The sequence below is a fragment of the Trachypithecus francoisi genome, unplaced genomic scaffold (assembly GCF_009764315.1).
Source record: "Trachypithecus francoisi isolate TF-2019V2 unplaced genomic scaffold, Tfra_2.0 Lachesis_group10, whole genome shotgun sequence".
Taxonomy (NCBI): Eukaryota; Metazoa; Chordata; class Mammalia; order Primates; family Cercopithecidae; genus Trachypithecus; species Trachypithecus francoisi.
This window is the reverse complement of record NW_022681455.1, coordinates 36478807-36495995: the sequence shown is the minus strand read 5'-3', so window position 1 is coordinate 36495995 and position 17189 is coordinate 36478807. Positions and strand designations below refer to the sequence as shown.

At 41.3% G+C, this 17189-nt stretch overlaps 1 protein-coding gene and 1 pseudogene across 2 annotated transcripts in view; one reads left to right on the top strand and one right to left on the bottom strand.

Annotated features, from left to right (window-relative positions):
• Nucleotides 1-16130, top strand: part of STK38 (serine/threonine kinase 38) — a 54878-nt gene extending 38748 nt beyond the window's left edge. For both annotated transcript variants that reach the window (XM_033216981.1, XM_033216982.1), the window contains exons 8-14: nucleotides 2482-2584; nucleotides 3441-3502; nucleotides 10076-10193; nucleotides 11540-11663; nucleotides 12139-12234; nucleotides 13211-13305; nucleotides 14102-16130. In XM_033216981.1, the coding sequence (XP_033072872.1) occupies nucleotides 2482-2584; nucleotides 3441-3502; nucleotides 10076-10193; nucleotides 11540-11663; nucleotides 12139-12234; nucleotides 13211-13305; nucleotides 14102-14232 (729 nt within the window). In that variant the 3' untranslated portion in view covers nucleotides 14233-16130. The remainder of the gene's footprint in view (nucleotides 1-2481; nucleotides 2585-3440; nucleotides 3503-10075; nucleotides 10194-11539; nucleotides 11664-12138; nucleotides 12235-13210; nucleotides 13306-14101) is intronic.
• LOC117088949 lies at nucleotides 16075-16210 on the bottom strand (annotated as a pseudogene).
• Between the last annotated feature and the right edge of the window lie 979 nt (nucleotides 16211-17189).

The following is a 17189-nucleotide window of genomic DNA, read 5'->3' as shown; positions in this document are numbered from 1 at the left end:
GACTGCCCATGGACCAGTCAGCACACACTTTTTCTCTTTTGAAACCCATAAAAACCCTGGACTCAGACTCTGGCAGATGTCAGACAACCTGCTGCAGAAAGGAGCTATCTGCTCCAGGTCTCCTAAGGGCTACAGACTTGATGGGTGCCAGGTCCAACCTGCAGACTGCGACTCCAGTGATGGATGAAAAAATGCACTCTGACACAGATACCCAGTGAAAGAACGGGCTAGGGGACTGGGCTGCCTGCAGAAAGAGTTGTAGCAGCCTCGGCCCTGAAAAGCTGGTGCTGCGGGCAACTATTTAGTACAGATTTAATGACAAAGGCCTTCAGTCAACACACTTGTGGGTAATTAACATGGTTGTCCCCCTCCCCACCCCCAACCCCACCCCATCTCCGCAGAGAGCAGTCCTGCATTTTGATTATTAAAGGCCAGGTTCTGAGGCCTAAGTAAACTAACTTATCTAGATCAGTTTCTTTACATCCCCTTGTTACCTAACCTAAGCCTTCAGGCACCGGATAAGAGAATCTGAATGCCTTCAGCCAAATCCTTTTCTGAAGCTTTTGAGATGGGCGGATCACGAGGTCAGGAGATCAAGACCATCCTGGCTAACACGGTGAAACCCCGTCTCTACTAAAAATACAAAAAAAACTAGCCGGGCGAGGTGGCGGGCGCCTGTAGTCCCAGCTACTCGGGAGGCTGAGGCAGGAGAATGGCGTAAACCCGGGAGGCGGAGCTTGCAGTGAGCTGAGATCTGGCCACTGCACTCCAGTCCGGGCGACAGAGCGAGACTCCGCCTCAAAAAAAAAAAAAAAAAAACTTCCCGGCCTTCTAAGAAGGTTTCCGTCTTTCTACAATTTTTCCCACCACACTTACCGAACCCCTACAGATGGGATGACCTGCCTGTGGAAAGGAGCAACCCACTTTGGGTCTCCTGAGAGCTGTACTGTCACTCAATAAAGCTCCTCTTCACCTTGCTCACCCTCCAGTTGTCCGTATGCCTCATTCTTCCTGAATGCGGGACAAAAACCTGGGACCTGCCAAATGGTGGGGCTGAAAGAGCTGTAACACGAACAGGGCTGAAATATATCTCCCTTGCTCGCCGTGTTGCAGGCAACAAGAAGGAGAGAAGTGCTGTGGCCCTTCCGGGAGCCCAGACCTAGGGGCTTCCTGAGCCAGGGCTGTGACACCCTCTTTAGGGCTCTGCAGTTTCTGGCATCTCCAAGCTTCCAGGTGCCACTGCATTCGCCTCGTCCATATGCAGGTGCCCACAGCAAAAGCCACTTGCAGTGCCTGGCTGTGTGCAGTGGCCGCCAGTGTGCCTGGCTGTGTGCGGTGGCTGGACCCTGCACTCACACTCCTTGCCACTCTGCTTGTCTTGGCCCTTGGCAGATTTGAGATCCGGGCTGGTAGCACAAGCCTGCCAGGCTGAGTGGGTGGAATGAGCCCAGGAGACCTGAGTAAAACTCGGGTAAAAGGCACCAATGACCACAGAGGCTTCCGGCTAGAAGGATCTCGTGGCAGTAGCATTTATCAAGGACTATCCAATAATATTTATTCCCTTTGTCTTTGAAATAGTTTACTGCTGGAATGTATTCCAATGGAATAAGAGGAGGAAAAGCTATATGAACAATTTTGAAAAGATTTACTCTTCATTTAACAATCATTTATTAAAGTCATCCTGAATCATGCCCGGTTAGGTCTGGGAATATAGACTCTGTCAGAGAGCACCTGATAATCCATGTTGTATGAGAGCTAAGAATTGAAAATGGAATGCACATCCAGTATTAGGGGGATGGTAAGGTAAACAATGAAGTGCCAAGTTAATTGAGTATTATGGAGACCTTTAAAGTGGTAATTTTGGCCAGGTGTGGTACATGCCTATAATCTCAGAACTTTGGGAGGCTGGGATGGGAGGATCACTTGACCTCAGGAGTTTGAGACCAGCCTGGGAAACATAGGGAAGCCCTGTATCTCCAAAAAATAAAAAAAATTAGTCGGACGTGGTGGCACGCACCTGAGGTCCCAGCTACTCAGGAAGCTGAGATGGGAGGATTGCTTGAGTCTGGGTGGTAGAGACTGCAGTGAGCCATGATCACATCACTGTACTTCAGCTTGGGTGACACAGCAAGACCATGTCTCAAAAAAAAACAAGACCATCTAGAAACAGAAATATTTGATTGAGTTAAAGAAGTAATAAAATTGTCTCTAGATGCTAAGGAGGGGTCAACTATGTTTAAAAATCAGTATTTGGATAAAACCAAAGTTGATATGCAGAAATGAAAATAGCTTTATTAGTATAATAGGATTTGGAATTTTAAAAAAATTTTTTCTGCAATTACGTGATTTTTCCTATAATAAAAGAAGGAGCAGTGTACTGTGGCTGTAGAGCTGTAATGGATGCTGGAAGGAGTAGAAGGTAATGTTCTGTTCTACCTCCTAGAATACTCATCCATCTATCACCTTGTTTCTTCCCCATAGGGCCATGTGAAACTTTCTGACTTTGGTCTTTGCACAGGACTGAAAAAAGCACATAGGACAGAATTTTATAGGAATCTGAACCACAGCCTCCCCAGTGATTTCAGTAAGTGGTAACAATTACGTTAGCCTTTTCGTTCTAACTGGGCCTAGAAGAGCTGTTTCCCTTGTAACCAAATTATGCAGGACAGATAGGAGATTCTCACAGCATGAGTGTGTAGAGAATAAAAATACCTTCCCAGGTTTGCCTGTGATTTGTGTTGTCTGGTGAGGCAAGATGAATGAATGGTACCATATGTGTGAAGGCAGAGGTTGAAAGGGATCTTCTTTAGAGGTCTACTGGGAAGGTCACTGGGGATGAGTATGGGACAGGCAAGCAGAAATAGTAGAGGAAAAACTCCTGGGAACAGCTCTGGGCTAGATTTATCCTGGGTACTTCTTTCCTTCATGACAGAAAGAAGTTTATCCTGATGACAGTCACTTCTACTTGAACACTGAAATCATTGACAACTGTGTAGTAAAATTACATTTCATCCTAGAAAAGCTTATGTCAAATCATGTATTATAAATTCAGATGTCCCTGATCATATAAGTTACGACTACTTGGAAAATTGATGGTAATTTTGAGAAATTGTGACTGTTGTAGGTCCACGTTAGGACCTCAATTCTAGTTGAGACTGAATTCTCTGTAATTCTGATTAAGTCCTGTATCCTCTGTGGCCACTTGATCCACATGGGAGTACCTTTTACAACTTTGTGTGAGTCTTTTAAGTTAATGCTTTACAGCCTCTGATTTGGGCTTACTGTAAACTTACTAGGATATGTGTCATCTGGAGCTTTTGATGTATGAGTAGAAAAAAAGCAAGACTTCAGGGTTTCATATGACTTGAAAGAGCCTACTAAAAAAAGTAGTAAACAGTTTGGTCTGAACTTTGACTGCAGCTTGTATTCTCTACTTTCAGCTTTCCAGAACATGAATTCCAAAAGGAAAGCAGAAACCTGGAAAAGAAATAGACGTCAGCTAGTAAGTAATATCTGTGGCTTCTGAAATGCTACAAACCAAGTATGTATAAGTTCTAAAGATTTGCACATAAATTTGCATTTGACAAATATTTGCAATGTGTCCCTTGCTTTTAAGATTACCTAAAGAGAGTGCTGTCGTTAGGTTGGTAGGACCCAAAGGAATCTTTTGAAGGAGGACAGGTAGTATTAGGTTGTTTTCGTTGTGACATTTTCTGTGGGTGACCTCATTCTGACCTTTTAGCTTGGTAACAATACCTTTCCTTCCTGCCCCACCTTTTCTCTATTTTTGTAGTGGTAAGGGGGTTGTATTTAAGTTGGAGATCTCTCAAAACTAACTACAAATACCTACCTAGAGTTTTCAGGCATCAGTTCTCAAACTTCTTAAAAATTTTGATCCAGTCAGGCAAGGGCAAGTCAAGACTCCTCAATTCATTTGCCTCACACTTTCTGACTTTGTGATGTGAAAAAGAACTTACTTATAAAGATTGGAGAGAAATATAAGGGGAATGCTTATTTATATGCATTTGACTTTGTGCCCATGTAAAATTAGGTCCTACAGGCTGAAAAATAAGAAACATCGTGTTTACCTTGATAGTATGTTGGAAGTACAAATTTACCAGTGAAATATTGCTGTCTAGGCAGAATTTATTTTTTAGCAATAGCTGGTTAATTGGTTCTTGTTTGAAGTACAGTGTACATGTTCCAGTGTCCAGTTACTGGAAAGTTATTGGCCAGATAATAGAAATGTGTATCACTACATTCTTAAGCTTTGCAAGAAACCCATAGCAAATGAAACTGATGATGGATAAAGCCAAACTAACATTTGGTCATTGGAAAGCAGAATAGCAGCAATGGGAAACTGACTAACTTGGAATGATGGTCATGCAAATGTATTGTCTAGAAATGGCAGCACTTCTGTTTGTCCACATACATGGTAGTAACTTGGCAAGTTTACCAAATACTGTGTTTCAGTCAGAATTCCTAGTGAAATACTGATTTACAGTTCTCTAGAGTACCTTTAATAACACTCTTAGTAAGTCACTAATAGGTGGATGTCAGTTACATGTGAAAATGGAAACCTATGAGATGGTTTAAGAAAGAGTCAAAGGAAAGTTGTGCATTCGTTTTGATTTATTTGAAGCCCACTCATCAGTGGGGCCTCAGACAACATTTACTTGGGAAATCTTCAGTTTAGTACAGTTAGTTACAAAACAGTCTCCCTTCCTTGGGAACTCTGCTACTCTTTAAACTTCTGAATTCTGTATGTGGTTGAAAAATATTTTATGTATCTTGTTGAGGATTAGAGAATGTCAGGAACGAATTTGGTCAGGTGCTTCTATTATGTCTCTCCACAGAGAAGTAGTTTTTAACCTTGGCTGCACAACAGAATCACTTGGGGAACTTCAGAACATGTTGATGTCCAGGTTCCACCCACAGAGATTATGATTCATTTGGTCTGGGATATAGTCTGGGTATCGTATCGTATCTGATTTTTAAAAGACTGATTCTACTGTGCAGTGAATGTTGAGAACTTCCACTGAAGAGGTTATGTCTTAAATAATAGCTCCTGCTTTGTTGGGCAACTAATATTTATCTATTTTTTGGAAACAGAAGGTAAGGAATCTGTGATTTCTGTTCTTTTCTTTTCTTTCTTTCTTTCTTTTTTTTTTTTTTCCAAGCAGGCCAGCATTTAACCTTTGGCTCCTGTACTAACGAGTATTTTGGGGATAAGGCTTAAGTGTCTTGAATTGTCCCTTATATTCCAAGACAAGCTTTGTGCTCTTTGATGTGTACCCAAGGGTCTTGTCCTGATTAGAGGAATCATTTCTGTAGTTCTATAAGGAAAGCAATTTCACAATTTTCATGCTTGCAGTTAAATGTCATTTAATAGTTAAAAACATTTTTGAAAATCTCAATAAACTTAAGGCCCTGATGCTATGATTAAGGTTCTTGCCTTTTTATACTATATGCAGTAGAAATGGGAAAGTGTAAATTAAGGTCATCCTCATATTATCTCTTTTCATAACTTGAAGAAAATGAAGCCACCTCTCAGTCTTCTAAATGTTAATTAACTGTGTTACTTTGACCTTTTCTAAGTGATCCCATTTAGCTAGTACCTAGCTGAAGATTGATATTCGTTAATACTTAATATAAATTTACTGCTCTAGGTTAAGCCTAGCATATGTAATTCCTACCCAGCCTATTACTTTTTAGTCCATTGGGAATCACTAAAAAAAGTAGAGGCTTTAGCTTCATTCCTTGGCTGCTTAAATAATATTGTAATGTTTTAAATTGTTATGTGGTCCTATATAACCTTAGGCCCCAGTACCTGATTAAAATGAGTCAGCTTTAAGTTAATCACAGATATAAAATATAATAGACACATAGGCATCCAATCTTGGTCAGTTTATTTTTTTAGGGTAGGATTTACAGAAGTGATTAGGAAATTAAATGTTTTTATTTCTCTTAAAACCCTGACACAAAATCATAAGGTTAGAACACATTTGGTTGAAATGACTGTTAACAACTGACAGAGCTATTCCAGATTGCAGCTTTCATTGACACTTGAAATACCCAGACAAGAAAAGGAAAAACTGGAGTACAGGTTTATGAGGTTGGAGTTGGAGGACACCCTGGTGTGGAAAACAACAAAGGTTTGGGAAGGGGGCAGTCCTTAGATTGGAAAGGACACACCTGGTACAGACGGTGTGGTAAAACGTGGTAAAATACGAGTGAGCTCCTACGGCAGACTCTAGTTTCTGGAATAAGAGCAATACTTTTACCTTCACAGGTTTGAGCCTGCTGTTTGCTATATTTTATAACTCTTGAGTCTTTATGTTAATGCATTGGTAGCTTGAAGGAGTTCTTTTCCTCTGGCAGTAGACCTCTGGTTTTATCATGGAAATCTTTGAACAAGTAAGATCTGCTTAGATTTACATTCATCTTTGGTAGAGTAAACCTTATCTCTAAATTAAAGGATATTTGTAATTTCTTACCTTTATGATTAGAATGAAAATTCTTGGAGAAGGCCTAATCCACGTTTCAGTCTTTAAAACTTAAAGACAAAAGACAACACTGGTATTTGTGTTATTTAATGTCTGCATTTAAATATATATTATACATGTATATATACATACACACATGCATACACTTAGCTATATGGAAAAAATGGATCCCTACCGTACGGTATATGCAAGTCAATTCTAGATGGGAAATTAAACTTTAAAAATTTTTAAAGAAAATAAAAGGCAGTATCTTTATGACCTCAGAGTAAAGAAGGATTTCTTAAATAAGATACAAGAAGTACAGCTCATAAAGGAAAAATTTGGTTTATTTTACTACTTTAAGGAAAAAAAGCCTTCTGTATATCAAAAGACACAAAGAAATGAAAAGACAAGCCACACGGTACAGCTGCTTTGAAATTACCTTTCAGAGTTCGTGTGTACACCCTACAGCGCTGCAATTCTACCCCAGTCATAAGCCCTGGAGAAATTGCACATGTGAACCAGGAGACATGCAGAAGAATGTTTATTGCATTTTCATAATAGCAAAAGACTGGGAATAACCCAGTGTCCATCCACAGGAAAATAGTTACATTCTGGAATAGAATATTTTGCAGCAGTAAAAATAATTGAACTACAGCTACGTGTGACAGCGTGAATCAATTTTAGAAACATAAAGTTGAGAGGAAGAATCTAATAACAGAAGACTGTATATAGAATGGTACCATTTTAATAAAGCTCAAAAATAAAATATCATTTAGAGAGATACCTGGCAAAATTCTTTTTAAAAGCAAAGGAGTGACAAAACGTGAAATTCGGCATAGTGATTAAGAGAAGCAGGAGAGACGGGGAGGAGTACATGTTTAGCTTTAATAATATTGTTATTACTTGGTTCTTCAGTTGAACTCGTGGGTATTCATTTTCATGATTATGCATTATAATTTGATAATGTATATAATTAACACATGTATGTATGTGACATATTTTGGTAACAAATACTACTTCATTAAAAAAAAAAATCACAATAAAAATAACAAGCCTCAATCTGAGAGAAGATGTTTGCAGTATACAAATATCTTAAGCAGATTAATGTCCTGAATTCATAAAGAATTCCTATGAGTCAATAAGAAAAAAGACAACACAACTTAAGCAAATACTAGTGGACAAAGGATCTGAACAGGAATTCATAGTAAAAACCTGGATGGCTAATTAAAATACGAGTGTGTGCTCAGCCCTACTTGAAATAAAGTAAATGCAAATTAAAACAAGATCCCAGCCATGCTGGCACATCCCTACAGTCCCAGCTACTCAGGAGGCTGAGGCAGGAAAATCCCTTGAGGCCAGGATTTCAAGGCTGCAGTGAACTATGATCATACCACTGCACTCCAGCCTGGGTGACAGAGCAAGATCCCATCGCTTAAAAAGAAAAAAAGATCCCATTTCATATTCATCAAATTGGTAAAAATAAAAATAAAAAATCTGACAAAGCCAAGTCTTGGTGAGATGTGGAGCACCAGAAGCTAATCCCCACCAGGATTGGTTTAAATAGGGACTAACTACTTTGGAGGACATGGAAGATACCTCAAGTTTAGATGCTTATAACCCAAGGCTCAGCAATATTCTAGTTTATACTCTAGAGAAATGCTTGCACAATGCCCAAGAAGGTATTACAAGAATGTTTATTCAGGAGTTACTTGTCATAGTGAAATACTGGAAGCAATGTAACTGTCCATTACAGAAGAAGGGATAAAAACTATTGTGATTAATTTATATAACAGTATAGCATACAGCCGAGAAGTGAGTCAACTAGAGTGAACTACATGAATAAATCTCAAAACTAATGTTAAGACAAACAGGGCCGGGTGCGGCAGCTCACGCCTGTAATCCCAGCACTTTGGGAGGCGGAGGCGGGTGGATCACTTGAGGTCAGGAGTTCGTGACCAGCCTGGCCAATGTGGTGAAACCCTGTCTCTACTAAAAATACAAAAAATTAGCCAGGTGTGGTTCATCTCAAAAAAAAAAAAAAAAGACAAGTGATCTGAGACAAATATGGCAATTTATTAATCTCTTTAATATGAGTAATGGGTCTGTATTGTCTGTTCCTTTTTTGTATATGTTTGTAATATTTCATAATGTTTTAAAAAACAATATAACTGTAATTTTAAAATTTATGTAATATATAATATTTAAAGCACCTAGATCAGAGCCTTACACATGGTAAGCCCTCAGATGTTAAGTACATTAGGAGGCTTTGATTGTACTTTCTCCTCTTATTTTGCAGTCCTGGTATGTTAGAGTAGAATACTGGAATGCAGAAAATGTTTCTCTTGGTCGAGTATGGTGGCTTACACCTATAATCCCAGCACTTTGGGAGGCTGAGGTGGGAGGATCACTTGGGCCTAGGAGTCTGGGCAAGATGGCAAAACCCCATCTCTACAAAAAAATTTAAAAATTAGCCAGGTGTGGTGGCATGCACCTATGGTCATAGCTACTCTAGTGACTGACATGGGAAGATCTCTTGAGCCTAGGAGTTTGAGGTGAACTATCATTGTGCCACTGCACTCCAGCCTGGGCTACAAAGGGAGACCCCCCTCTCTTAGAAAAAGAGAACAGTCCTCCAAGAACTATGTACAAACATAATTAAGTTTGGTAAATAGGTATTTATAAACATTAACTTATAGGATATAACTTTAGCTTTTGATCATAAAGCTTCCCTTTATGATTGTGTCAAATCAAAGAATGTGTATCATAGAAAGAGGGATGGAGTAAGATATTATAATTTCTACCTTTTTTTTTTTTTTTTGAGACAGAGTCTCATTCTGTCACCAGGCTGGAGTGCAGTGGCACGATCTCAGCTGACTGCAACTTCTGCCTCCTGGGTTCAAGTGATTCTCCTGCCTCAGCCTTTCGATAAGCTTGTACTACAGGTGCACCCCACCATGCCCAGCTAATTTTTGTATTTTTAGTAGAGACTGGGTTTCACCATGTTGGCCAGGATGGTCTCGATCTCTTGACCTCATGATCCACCCACCTTTCAGCCTCTCAAAGTGCTGGGATTACAGGCGTGAGCCACTGCACCCGGCCAGATATTTAATCCCTAAACTGGGCTCTACCACCTAACTAGTTCTGGGGTCTTGGGCAAAGCCATTTTGAGCATCAAATTGTATCTGCAAAGTTAGGCTAATAAGGTCCTCCTTGGAAAAGTTTTGTCGGGATTAAATGAACTCATGTATATGAAATTTTATATATATGTATATATAACTCTATATATAAAGTACAGAGCCTGGTACTTAATGGGTGCTCAGAGAATTGTAATATTAGTTATTATGACAGAGATGCCTTCGCCGTAGTGACTGATAGTTAAGAAAGGTCTCCCACCTCATTAACAAAGCTTTCTTGTTCATTTTGGAAAGGGCTTTGGCAAATCAAGCTTGCCGTTAAGCTACTGGGCAGTCCCGCGTATTTAGCTTGGGGGTAGCTTCTGGTGGTATTCATAGCCTTTGGTTTCTAGAACAGAACTCTGGGCACCTCCTGCCTGGCTGGGCCTCCCTGATGTGTGGTCCATGTTTCAGGCCTTCTCCACAGTAGGCACTCCTGACTACATTGCTCCTGAGGTGTTCATGCAGACCGGGTACAACAAGCTCTGTGATTGGTGGTCGCTTGGGGTGATCATGTATGAGATGCTCATCGGTAAGTTGCATGGTTTCAGAGGACTTTTTCTGTGCATCCGTGACAGAATTCTACATTGATATCAGCCTCTGTTTCGATTGGCAGTGATCTAAGTGATTTCCCCACTTGTCTTTCAAAGTGAATTGTTTTAGACAGATGACAACGCTTTCAGTAAGATGTATCCCACTCCATTCTTAGGCTTACTGGCATCCTGCAATTGCTTTATTGATCATTTTTTATGTTTTTCTTTCTCTTATACCTTCATCTTCTCCATCTGGAAGCTCTTTCAGTCACTAGCACTTATTAACATCCGTTGTATGCAGAGCATTTTAACTGGGCGTTGCCTCACTTTTCTAATATGCTGCCCCCTTCCTCTGTCAAAGCTTTCAAATCATGGGACCCTGTGGCCTCTCTCCCTCTTATTGTATTGGTGTATCTCTGTGTTTATGGGATGCATCTGTGGGGGTGGTCATATGCCAGTGAGCAAGTATATCCTTGTTGGTTCCGAGTGAGTCTATCTGCCTGCTTTGGCTTCAGGAACATGGGAACAATGCCTGTGGAGGTGGGCGCACACCATCTGGAGGGAAGATGGGGTGATGGGGTGTGTGCGTGTTTGTCTTCTTGCCTGTAGTTCTCAAAAAGACGCATGGTGGTCCTTTTTAAAATCTATGCTTTTTTCTTATTCACATTATTTGGTACTTTACCCATATAAGGGTATTTCTGGAATGATATTGTTTCATCCTTTCATTTCTTCTTTGGGCATGGTGATTCCCACACCTGCAATTCTATTTATGTCCTCCTTTCTTTTCCCAGCTCTGCCTATTAGCTGACTTCCTAGTGGTACCAGAAGCATGATTTCACTTTGGGTCTGGGAGTTTGGGGGAAAATGAAAAATAGGTTTAGATATTTTCTGGGATAAGTGGAAATCCTGTCTATGTCATGGAGGCATGGCCATACAGAGTAATCCAGTAGTCAATAAAGACATACAGAATCGGGCCGGGCACAGTGGCTTATGCCTGTAATCCCAGCACTTTGGGAGGTCGAGGCGGTAGGATCGCTTAAACCCAGGAGTTCAAAACAAGCCTGGTCAACATAGCGAGACTCTGTCTTTACAAAAGAAAAATAAAAAATCAGCTGGGTGTGGTGGTGCTCTTCTGTAGTCCCACCTACTAGGGAGGCTGAGGCAGGAATTCAAGGCTGCAGTGAACCATGATTGCACCACTGCACTCAGCCTAGGTAACAGAGTGAGACCCTGTCTCAAAAAAAAAAAAAAAAAAAAAGACATATAGAATTGTATTAAGGAGAGTAATCTTGGTCAGATTCAAAGTTCTGGAGTGTAAAAGCTCCGAAGTTCCTTTTTATTACAGGCTACCCACCTTTCTGTTCTGAGACCCCTCAAGAGACATACAAGAAGGTGATGAACTGGAAAGAAACTTTGACTTTTCCTCCGGAAGTTCCCATCTCTGAGAAGGCCAAGGATCTAATTTTGAGGTATTAGAGAACATCCCTCCACCTTCTTTCTCAGCTTTTTATATGAATAATTCCATTTTTTTTTAAAACTGTTGTTATCTCCTGAATCTACTTTCTATTTCCTCCTGTTCCTCTCTTTAAATGAATAAAAAGGCTGTGCATGGTGGCTCACGCCTATAATCCTAGCATTTTGGGAGGCTGAGGCAGGGGGATCACTTGAGCCCAGGAATTTGAGACTGGCCTGGACAACACAGCAAAAACCCACGTCTAAAAAAATAAATTGGCTGAGCATGGTGGAACCTGTGGTCCCAGCTACTTGGGAGGCTGAGATGGGAGGATCACTTGAGCCCAGGAAGTTGAAGCTGCAGTGAGCCTTGATTGTGCTACTGCACTCCAGCCTGGGTGACAGAGTGAGACCTTGTCTCAAAAAAAAAAAAGTTTTTCTTTTTCTGAAGAGACTGCTTGAGGTGTGCTGAAAGGCCTCTGTCTTTTCCAGATTCTGCTGTGAATGGGAACATAGAATTGGAGCTCCTGGAGTTGAGGAAATAAAAAGTAACTCTTTTTTTGAAGGCGTTGACTGGGAACATATCAGGTATATCCATATAAACACTTTCAAAGTTATTTCAGAAAGTCTCTAGTTTACTTAATAATAATTTGGAAGGACCATCATTGGCAAGCCAAGTAAGGGAAGAGAGCTTCTTAGAGATTTAGGATCTTTTCCTGATTTTCATTCATGGTGATTGGGCGTTGGGTTTTTTGTCAGCCATGTGACATGGAATATATTGAATCTAGCAGTTATTTACAAAGTGAAGTGAACTTTGTTTTTTATGGTGGAGGGAGCATCTAGGAAGTGTATTACCCTTTACCTAGAACTCAGCAACCTCTTAGGGCCCACCAGCAGGCCTGTTCCTGCCCACAGGGTGGAAGGTATCACTGGAACATAGAGAAGGGAGAAAGGAGTGGAGGAAAGATTGGAGGGGTGGAAGTGGAGAGGGAAAGGGGAGAGTGAAAATTTTTATGGTGGGGGTTGTAGACTACGGCCAACAGCCGTGAGAGCCTAGACCACCTGCTGTAGTCCAGACCTTCTCATTCAGCAGTCATTGGTTATTAAACAGAAGGTGGAGAAGTTTTCATTTATTTTATAATTGTGTTCTGATGTGCTGCTTGTAATTTTTTACCTTTGCCACTTTTTTAGCTATCCTACTCGTTGGCACCTCCAGTAGAGGAAGGGCAGAGCCCTACACAAGGGGACATTTAGAGGCTCAGTTTCCCTTTTTAGTAGACAGGACAGGCCATTGGGGGAGTTGCACTAACTTCAAGTTTTAGTTATTCTTGTCTTTCTTTCTAGCTGTGAATGATTGAGTTTTTTTTTAAATCATAATTTACTTTGGGTACAGTCAGTTGGCTTGGTTGGTCAGTTTTTGTAAGTTTTTCAGAGAAAGTAAATGCTGCCTGCCAGTGAAGAGTCTTCTCATGTCAGACCAGGGGTCTTTTTTGTAGAAAGACTTGAGTGGTATGATCCATATGATTACTAACTTAGTAATTTTTGGCATGTGTATTCTTGGCAGAGAGAGACCTGCTGCAATATCTATTGAAATCAAAAGCATTGATGATACTTCAAACTTCGATGAGTTTCCAGAATCTGATATTCTTAAGCCAACAGGTAACACCACCAGCATTGTCTCCTGCTGCCTTATAAGCACATTATTTACCCCCAATTTTGGGATGATGTTTACAAGTCAGGGTAGTGAACATGGAGAGAAACTTCAGTTCTTCAGGTTCTTTGTAAGTACTTTTCCAGTTCTAATGCTAGGTAGTGGTAAAACCTTGGTGAATGGAAAATGAATATCAGCTCCCATGTTTAGACTGCTCAACTGGGTAAGTTACAAAAATCTGTTCCTTTGTTATTTACTAAGTGTTAGGTAATCTGAAATTATAGGAATGGGAAAATAAAACATTAAAAAATTTGTGGAGAAATACGAGATTTAAAGAACATTAGCAAGAATATGTAGAAAATTCATTGAGTGAGGCCAGGCACGGTGGCTCACGCCTGAAATCCCAGCACTTTGGGAGGCCGAGGTGGGCAGATCACGAGGTCAAGAGATCAAGACTATCCTGGCCAACATGGTGAAACCTCATCTCTACTAAAAATACAAAAATTAGCTGGGTGTGGTGGTGCATGCCTGTAGTATCAGCTTCTTGACAGGCTGAGGCAGGAGAATCGCTTGAACCCAGGAGGCAGAAGTTGCAGTGAGCCGAGATCGTGCCACTGCATTCCAACCTGGCGACAGAGCGAGACTCTGTCTCAAAAAAAAAAAAAAAAAAGAGTATTCATAGAGTGAAAAATAAGCTTTGCCAAATAGAAACTGGTATGTTCTTCAGAGCGCCGTCCTCAGCACCGTGAGTAGTCCTTTGGAGGTAAAGCAGTGAATCAACTCTCACATCTATTTCTTTCCCAGTGGCCACAAGTAATCACCCTGAGACTGACTACAAGAACAAAGACTGGGTCTTCATCAATTACACGTACAAGCGCTTTGAGGGCCTGACTGCAAGGGGAGCAATACCTTCCTACATGAAAGCAGCAAAATAATTCTCTTGCCATGGAATCCTACATGGAACAGAGTTCTTTGTGCAACATCATGCTTTTCCTCTCACACTCTTGAAGAGCTTCCAAGAAGTTGATGGAACCCACCAGTATGTCATAGTAAAGTCTCCTGAAATGTGATAGTAAGAGGATTTTCTTCCATAATGCATCTGAAAAACTGTAAACAAAGACAACCATTTCTACTGCATCGGCCATAAACAGCTATCCTGCTTCTTTCGAAGCATCATGAGCCAATTTGGTAGGTGTTTTAAAAACAACTTGAGTTTTCCTAAGTTCATCAGAATGAAGGGGAAAAACAGCCATCATCCAACATTATTGAGATTGTCTTGTATAGTCATCGAATATCAGCCAATTCCTGTGATTTTGTGACACGCTCTCTGCCAAGCCCACCAAGTATTTCCTTTATAGCTAAAAGTTCCATAGTACTAAGGAAATAAAGCAATAAAGACAGTCTCAGCAGCCAGGATTCTGGCTGAAGGAAATGATCCACCACCCTGAGGGTGGTGATGGTAGTTTCTACCCATACCTCAGCCTCAGGCGAGTGGCTTATAGCCTCCATTCATGGTGCACTTTATTTATGGTACTAAGATAAAGACTGTCAATCCATTGATTTATCTCCTCCCTGTCCCCCATCTAAAATATCCATGCTGCTTTTCTGAGTGTTGATGGGGGTTACCAGCTTGATCCATTGTTGCTCTTAGAAGGCCCAGAAAGTCTTTGGGCATTGCCAAGGAATCCCGGATTATATGGAAAACCCTCACGTTCTCTTCACGGCTGTACCAGAAAATCCCTAAGACAGTTGTTGCCGTGGACCAGCAATACCTGCACGTGCTGCCAACGGGAACTCAGTTTATTCCTGGGAACTTAACAAAGAGACCCCAGGCCTAGGCAGGAGGCCTGGAACCCTCTTGGCTAAGGTGCTTTTCCTGTTCCTGCAAGGTCTCCAGAACCTCTTTGGAAATGGTAAAGGAACCAGCCCAATAGAAGTAGAGCCAGCTGACAAGTCCTTGTAAAGCTCACTCCTCAGTCCTTGGCGCAACCATGTTTTGTCTTCTCTCTTGGTATTTCTTCTCTCTCAACTTTAAGTAGCCATTTTGCCTTGGAATCATGATTACAATTTTTTCCTTTGCAGATGCCTTCCTGGGGGATACTCCTCCCCACCCTAAAGGGTCGCCTGCAACTTAGGCGGATTGGGTCTCTCTGCTGTGGCGTTCTCTCATGAGAGACCCTCTGAATTGTATAGCACAAAGTGCCTTCTGTTTCACAGCTGCCACCACCTTTAGAGGAATTTTGTCAGAAAAATGTGGAGGCTCCATATTAATGTATTATTTTTTAAAACGTTTTGATAACTCTTAAAGCATCATTTGCACCTGTGTGGGAACTTTGCCTGCTGCAGAGCATTGTGGCCAAGCTGCAGCTGGGAGCCTGCTTTCTGCCAGTAATGAGGTTGTGAAGATCAGTTTTGAAAGGAAAGTATGTCCTAGCTTAGCCATTCAGAAGAGAAAAATGGAATATCAGAGTTACGGTTGTCAGTGAAACTGCTTTGGGTTTTAACCTCTTAGAGGAAGAAAAAAGGTTAGGGAAGTCTCAACTCTGGATGAAGGTGATGTGTTTGCCTCTCAGTCTTTCATTCATAGCCTGCTAGTGAAAAGGAAGTAAATGAGATTCTTTTGTGTAACTTTGTAGTCTCTTTGTATTACCAAATAGTTGGGGTGTTGACTCCTGTGTGTTTTGCAAGAATGTGTAGTAAGCCTGGGTAAAGAGAAGTAACTGCAGTGTTGGGAGAGTCTTTGTGTGGGGGAGTGGCAGGGGATGATTTGTTTTAGGGGAAAATGCCCACATTTTAACTTTTAAACTTATGAATAAACTGTGTGAAAACAGTAGTGGAAATATGTGATGTGATTTATTAAACTGATAAGAACAGATACTGCATTTGATCTTAGCAAAAAGGCCAAGAAGGGATTGTGATGTGATTTAAAGCAAATAGTGGCATATAACTTAGAGGCAGAGTGCTGGTGGCTGCTTTTAACTAACCCCTTTGTCCACAAACCATTAGAACGCCTAATTTCAAGTGTTAATTTCAAAACTGTATCACCATCTTCATGCAAAGTGCTTTTCCATCTCAGGGAAGCTGGGACTGACTTTTGTTCTTAGGGAGCTAGTCTCCTGAATCACTGTGCATATGAAGAGACTTCTCTTGCCCCGACTGCATGTGCTTCTTCCACCCACCTCAGTGTTGCAGGGCAGTGGGCCCTCCCCTCACAGTAAGGCCAAGGGCACATCCTGACAAAAGTGCTGTCATCTGGTGGACCTTTTGTACAGCCCTTTACAGCCTAGCCCCATTTTTTCCCAGCCTGCAGTCAACCAGGAATCTCATGAGCTCATAAGATGGAAATGTTGGCCAGGTGCGGTGGCTCATACCTGTAATTCTAGGACTTTGGGAGGCCGAGGCAGGGGGATCACAAGGTCAGAAAATCTAGACCATCCTGGCTAACACAGTGAAATCCCGTCTCTACTAAAAATACAAAAATTAGCTGGGCATGGTGGCACGAGCCTGTAGTCTCAGCTACTCAGGAGGCTGAGGCAGGAGAATCGCTTGAACCCGGGAGGCAGAGGTTGCAGTGAGCTGAGATCGTGTCATTGCACTCCAGCCTGGGTGACAGAGCGGGACTCCGTCTCAAAAAAAAAAAAAAAAAAAAAAAGGAATTGTTCAGCCCTGTGTCCATCAGAGCAGGGTTCTGTCTCTGAGATGTTGTGTACTGGAGGAGTCCCATATGCCCCACTTATTAGCCCCTTTCTGGGTAGGGAAAAGCACCTCAAGGAGTCAAGAAGGGAGGGGCAAAGACCAACTAGAGTAGAAATTGCAGGCAGAGAAAGCTAAATGCAGCCAAAATGGGTAATGTCTTTCTAAGGCTTATGAATCCTAAGAAACATGTTGGGCA